Here is a 7,396-nt window from a genome sequence, read left to right on the forward strand (position 1 = left end):
CAAAAGAAAACAATTGTAAACGGCTCTGGAGGGGAGATAAGTACCCAATTTAGAGGCTTGGAGATGAATCTGGCCTGTCAGGCACTGACAAAAGGTGATGGATTAGGAGTTAAGTCCTCTGAAAGCACTCTGGCAAGCGGGATACTCCTGAGGCCTCCTACAAGTCCAGCCGTTCTGAGAATGAACATGTGCAATGACACCAGAACCTTGACATCTCCAGATCCATCTCTGCCCTCCGAGTCAATCGTGATGGGAGCCAAAATAGGGTTCTCACCTCTCGCGACGACCCTCCGTGAGCCAGTACAGATGATTGGCACCTCCGTCTGCACATGCTCGGATCTTGGCTGAAATGGCAGAAAAGAAACAGGAGGTGCTTAGATGAATCCTTGATCGGCTTCATTACAACTCAGATCTCGCCGTAAAGATGAGTGAAGGGATAAATATCATTGAAATAACATTATACGGTTATACGTTTGAAGTCATTTTCGAGCCCATCTCGGTAACTGCTGACATGCTGAAATGAAAACAAATAGATTATTCTAGATCATGGCCTGGCTGACAGTAATGGCTCCCTCGTGCCTTTCGCGAAAGCACTAATCATTTCAGGATGAAGGTCATTCTGTCCTGTCAGGATCATCATCGATTCTGATAAGCATGGTGAGCCTTGTCATTTTCAAGGTAAGGCCAATGGGAAGCTAAATCCAGTTAAACAGGCCACTGGTTTTGACGAGATATGACAGTCAAATCTACATAACGAATTTTGATCGCCACTGTATGTAATACTACATGTACTATATCATATAATGATGTCTTTAGGAATGCCCCTTATATGAATATTTTTTATATAAAAATATATGAAATTCTAAAACTAATTTTAATATGTATATACAATAAACTTTATATGCATTATTTAAATAAAAATAAATAACTAACTATAAACTATAAATAACTAATAAATAAATATCCAATAACTCCCTAAAATTATGAAAAAATATCGGATATATATTTATTTTGCAATAAATATGACATTTTGTATTATTATAATATATATTTATATAAGAAATAGAAATATATATTTTATATATAATATATTTTATATATAATATATTTTATATATATACATGAAATACAATAGATGAAAATGTGCACAAGGCATTATGGCAACATTTATAAAGTGCTATATAAACAGACTTTAAGTAAAGTGTTACCTGAGATTCGGTTTCAGTTTTTAATTCAGTGCAGGCTGACATATCTGGGAAAGATGTGGCATATGCTCAGTTAGAAATGTACAAAAAAATAACATCTAAAAGTGACATTAAAATGATAATCCCGCCGACTTTGAAGTCTGACATGAGCAGAAGTTCAGAGAAAGTGCTCTTGACTTTTTGTAGCTGAAGAACTAAAGCACACAGATGTGGGATTCACTCTCTAGACAATAGCAAGAAGTAACAAACAGGAATTTAAAACACGGAACATTTTCACTGAATAAATTAGTTATTTTAAACCAGGTGCTGTTAGAGTGACGGCTTTTTTTCCTTTGAAGACTTTCCTTCCTCCATTTATCAAGTAGCTTGGTTATAAGCCTGCAGTCCTATTATTTAAAACCACGAAAACCCAACAGTATCGCATTTATAAACAAACAGAGGTGACTTTTATGTTTTTTCCAATACATTCTGTGAAAAAGGGAGGGAATATTTTCACGGCCGCATAAAACAAAGATGATTTTCTGTTACGCTTATAAGAGTGAGGAATCGTCACAAAGATCATGTCAAGACGAACGTAATCTTGTCAGCACAGCTGGTTTATGGCCAAAGCATCAAGGTAAGAGAATTGCATCATATGCCTCATGAATAATGGAATGCGTTTGCAAGACACTGCTGCGATCTTAAAGGACACGATGGCTTTAGGCTTACTGTTAAAACAACTTTTTTTCAGGTGAAAGTACGAGGAGGATCAAGGGAAACATTTTAAACAGTTAAACACCTGTACAAATGAATTGTCACTGCTTTTTCTCCGCTTGGTGACACAGGAGGGGGTGGAAGCACTTGTGAATAACACAAGAACATTCACTTTCAATTTACATGGCACCTTCAATGACTGAATGAAATTCTGCACTCTTGAAAATGTGTGATAATACACTTTGTGACTGCCTGCAAGGGCCATCTTGCTCTGGATGACATACAAAAAAAGACTTTTTTGTTGCCTTTGCTGTCTGTTCTCCCACTTGTCTAGACTTCTAAACAATGTCTTAGACGCTATACACTAACTTAAAGTCTACCTAAATGGTGTTATTTATCTGCACAAAGGCCTCCTGTAGCTAATCGATGTGTTTTTGTAAAAAACGATATAAACAGTTTTGTGTAACTTCTGCTAACTGTCGTACGCATGTTCACGAGAGACTGCCTTTCTGGCGGATGCTGCCGAATGTATGCGTAGAGCATGCGCATGTGAGTCTCGCAAAAACCAATGTTTGTTTACACGAGCAAAGGAAGCAAAGCTTCCTTACTTTCCCAAAGGAAAACCAGTCTCCTCTTGGCTTATATCGAAATTCTCTAACATTTTTCTTTACAAATCCTCGTTATGTACTTATAATTCGTGAACAGCGTTTTGCTTTGTTCTCTCTCCACTGCGCTTCTGTGTTCATCACTAGCTGCGTTTCCATCCACCTATTTTTATGTGCATTTTGGAATATCGCATAAAAAACGCTGGATGGAAATGCCAAGATGCGCATAAATTCTAAAAATGCGCAAATAAAACGTATGCGCACATTTGAGTAGGATAAAGAGTGAACTAACCCTTTAAAATAAAATGTGACCAAATGTATTTATTTATTTGTTTGCAATAAGTATAAAATATATTTTTATATTAAATTGCATGCATACACACACATGCAGCCTACATACTGGTTACCGCATTATTAATCAAACTGCGGCAAAGACTGATACAGAAGAGAAATCGTTGAATAAAGATGTTTTTGCTTTCTTTGCACACAAAAAGTATTCTCATTGCTTCATAAAATTAAAGTTGAACCAAAGATGTCACATGGACTATTGTAATGATGTCCTTACTACCTTTCTGGGCCTTAAACGATGTAGTTCCCTTGCTGTCTATGCAGGGTCAAAAGGCTCTCAGATTTCATTAAAAAATATCTTAATTTGTGTTCAGAAGATGAACAAAAGTCTTACGGGTTTGGAACGACATGAGGGTGAGTAACTAATGACAGAATTAAAATTTTTGGGTGAACTATCCCTTTAAGACATTGTGATATGTTTCATTTATTAAAATAATCATTCCAAATGACTGTGTTAAATCAGTGCCTCGGGCCACAAGCTTAGTGTTTTAAGATTATTTAAGAGTGGTTTGCTGTTGTATAATTATCACTTTTTTAAAATATTTATTCAAAAAGCAATAAAACACATTTTATAAGGTTCTTTACAAATGGTGCAGTTGACGTCTGTCTGTAATGACCTAGATAAGATATACTTACAAAGACACAAGTAAACCGTAAAATCATTTACTCTTCAGTTCTGAAATAATGTCTCATGATGATGCATCCAGGCTAGTCATTCATTAGTTCCCAGACAGCTCAATTGGTCTGGCAAAGACATCATCATTTGTTCATAGGGTGATTACACTGGCGTTTTCAATGCAGTCTCGGGAGGTGAATCAAAGAAGCTTTTCTGTAAATATCCCATCAAAGTAAACAGCGTGCTACATCTCTAACCAGAAAACAAGGCGTAATTCAGTGCAGCCGAGAACTCCAGCTAGGAGCAAGACTTAAAAGCACCGGGCTGAATGCAAATGACTCATTATTTCGACACCAGGCAAATATATTCATATGAAGACTTCAATAAAATGAAGACTTAACCACATGCAGAGCAAAATAGGCAATAGTATAACATCCATAGCCATGAATCTTGAGAATCGACAGCACTTAAACTGCTTTCAGTTCTAAATGTGCTATGAATATCTAAACTGTGGGTTCAATTACAGCTGCAAGATCTGCTTTTCAACACTTTGAATTTAAGGAGTATCACCTTTGGCTTTTGTTCATACTGTTAATGAACAACAAATCAGTGAGTCATACAATCAAAATTAACTGAATCTATAAAATGCTAGTTAAAAAGTTTTAACTACTGAAAAGCTTTACAAAAGAGTTTGTGGTGGGTCCTCCAATAGTAAACAACCAAACATTCTCACTTGTGGTGAGGCAGCGTTACGACGTCCGGAGATGCTGGAGGGGGTAAATCATTCGTGAATGCTCTTTCACCGAAGCCCTGGTGCAGGACAGATAACCTTGTAAATAAACACTTCATAATCCACCAGCGGTGCTTCCTCTTCCTGTCATGAACTTTTGCTACTCGGCCGGTGTTTTATGGGGGACAAATATTGATGAGGCAGACTTTGCTGTCGCTGATTTAATGTCTTTTGGCAGTGGAAGTGAAGTGAAGCCTGTGGCCTCTGTAAATCAAAGAGGGACGAGTGGTCAACGAGCAAAATGGAAGGTTAGTTCGCCTTTTAAGATGGTTTCTTTATCCTCAAAAGAGATGAGAGTGAGAATGGGTGCAAAACTTTTAATTTAGGTCTACAGGAGGAAGCAGGAAGTATGGGTGGGATATATATATATATTTTTTTAAATTGCCAGTAAGATGTATTATTTGCCACTTGATGTCACTTGCAGGTGGTGTTATTTCCAACCCGATCTCATGGCAATTCGTGCATATTTTACGAGGTGGCTAATTCGTATAAATTTGTACGACCTCATAAAAATTTGTATGATTTTTTCTAAATCGTACGTATTTTACATGTTCCCCAATTCATATGAATTTGTACGAATGAGCTACCCCTAACCCCGCCCCTAAACCTACCTGTCACTGGGGTCTAGACAAATTATACAAAATCGTACAAGTGAGGTCATACAAATTACGAATTAGCTACCTCATAAAATACGTATGAATTGGTTGTGAGATAGCGTTGTTATTTGTCATCCTAGAGAGCATTTGATTTGACAAATGTGTGGAGTACAAGATGAGTAATCAATATTTTTGCTCCATTTTTATGTTTTTTTAAAGTCTCTTATGCTCACTAAGGCTGCATTTATTTGATCAAAACACAGTAAAATAGTAATAATGTGAAATGATGAGGCAGACTTTGCTGTCGCTGATTTAATGTCTTTTGGCAGTGGAAGTGAAGTGAAGCCTGTGGCCTCTGTAAATCAAAGAGGGACGAGTGGTCAACGAGCAAAATGGAAGGTTAGTTCGCCTTTTAAGATGGTTTCTTTATCCTCAAAAGAGATGAGAGTGAGAATGGGTGCAAAACTTTTAATTTAGGTCTACAGGAGGAAGCAGGAAGTCTGGGTGGGATATATATATTTTTTTTTTTAAATTGCCAGTAAGATGTATTATTTGCCACTTGATGTCACTTGCAGGTGGTGTTATTTCCAACCCGATCTCATGGCAATTCGTGCATATTTTACGAGGTGGCTAATTCGTATAAATTTGTACGACCTCATAAAAATTTGTATGATTTTTTCTAAATCGTACGTATTTTACATGTTCCCCAATTCATATGAATTTGTACGAATGAGCTACCCCTAACCCCGCCCCTAAACCTACCTGTCACTGGGGTCTAGACAAATTATACAAAATCGTACAAGTGAGGTCATACAAATTACGAATTAGCTACCTCATAAAATACGTATGAATTGGTTGTGAGATAGCGTTGTTATTTGTCATCCTAGAGAGCATTTGATTTGACAAATGTGTGGAGTACAAGATGAGTAATCAATATTTTTGCTCCATTTTTATGTTTTTTTAAAGTCTCTTATGCTCACTAAGGCTGCATTTATTTGATCAAAACACAGTAAAATAGTAATAATGTGAAATATTACAAACTGTTTTCTATTTTAATATATTTTTTAAATGTATTTATTCCTGTGATGAAAAAGCTAATTTTCAGCATCATTACTCCAGTTTTCAGTGTCACATAATTTTTTTAGAAATCATTCTAATATGCTGATTTTCTACTCAAGAAACATGTCTAATTATTAATAATTTTGTAAAAAGTAATGCTGCTTAATATTTTTGTGGAAACGATGATACATTTTTTTCCAGGATTCTTCCATGAATAGAAAGAAAAAGAACAGCATTTAAAAAAAAATAGAAATCTTGTGTAAGTTTCTGTCAATTTTCTGCTAAACGCAATTGTTTAAGAGTAGCAGACAGACGGTCTCAATGACATCAGATATGGACTGAAAGCCACAAATCTTTAAATCACTATGAAGACCATCAAGTGACCCAAACCCACATTCCATCCATTGGCCAAAACTTCAAGGAATATGAAACGCTCAAAAAGGGGGGAAAAAAAGAGCCCTTCCAAAACACTGCTATTGCTGTATTGTAAAACAAACTGTCAAACCAAAATGGCCCTCTCAAACTTTTCAATACAGAGGGAGGGATAATTACTTCACACATCACAATATTTGGAAGAAAGGTTTCAGGACAAAAGAAAGAAATTGTATACTAAAGTGTATCTGATTTCTGTGGCAATGTCAATCCTTCAATACACCAAGCTTTTATCAAAGCAGGACGTTTGAAGCATTTTCTTCAATAAACACCAACAGCTTACAGGAGGTGATTATGGCTTCCACAAATATGATTTGGTTTTCAAATTCCATCTTTAAGACTGACTGTCCACTCAGTCATTGTCAGATGTGATGAATATCAGTGATGATGCAAGCAGAATGCCAAGAGACATTCTCACACAACAACTAAGAGTGTAAGTGTGGACATTTTGCCTCTGCTCATTTCTTTTTTTCACAGTACTGAACTAGTAAGGTGCATAAGATGCACGAGACAACATAATTGACATTTTACACACTAAGTCATATCCAAAACCGCTGACTTGTACACTCATTCATATTCACTACAAAGTGAATGCCACATAGTTCGCTATATGATAAAAAGAAATACTGAAAATGAGTGTATCAAGAAGACAGCTCAATAAAAATATAAATGTAAAAAATCAGACAGACGCAGTGAATTATTTTTTAATTTAAATAAGATTATTGTGGTTTTTGACTGATTTGTAAACTTTGCAACACTGCTCATACTTAAAATAAAAATTGGAGTTGGACACCTAAAATAAACATTTTATACTTGAGGGAAAATTTGTAGTTTTACATTAGTGTTCAAAAATGATTCGGTCAGTAAAAATGTTTTTTTTTTTAAAGGAAATTAATACTTTTATTCAGCAAAGATGCATTAAACTGATCCTTTAAAGTGACAGCAAAGACATTTGTTACAAAAGATTGCAAATAAATGCTTTTTTGTTTCTATTCATCAAAAAAAATCCAGAAAAAAATGTGTCAGTTTTCACCATGGGAGACATTTGACTG

At 35.7% G+C, this 7,396-nt stretch overlaps 1 protein-coding gene across 1 annotated transcript in view; it reads right to left on the reverse strand.

Moving 5' to 3' along the window:
* The window catches only part of LOC107686720 (thiamin pyrophosphokinase 1-like), a 94,509-nt gene that overhangs the window by 54,682 nt on the left and 32,431 nt on the right, over positions 1-7,396 (reverse strand). Inside the window, exon 5 of the mRNA XM_016483826.1 lies at positions 272-344. Within this exon, the coding sequence (XP_016339312.1) occupies positions 272-344 (73 nt within the window). The remainder of the gene's footprint in view (positions 1-271; positions 345-7,396) is intronic.

Source organism: Sinocyclocheilus anshuiensis, unplaced genomic scaffold (assembly GCF_001515605.1).
Source record: "Sinocyclocheilus anshuiensis isolate Anshui unplaced genomic scaffold, SAMN03320099.WGS_v1.1 scaffold990, whole genome shotgun sequence".
In the NCBI taxonomy this organism is placed as follows: domain Eukaryota; kingdom Metazoa; phylum Chordata; class Actinopteri; order Cypriniformes; family Cyprinidae; genus Sinocyclocheilus; species Sinocyclocheilus anshuiensis.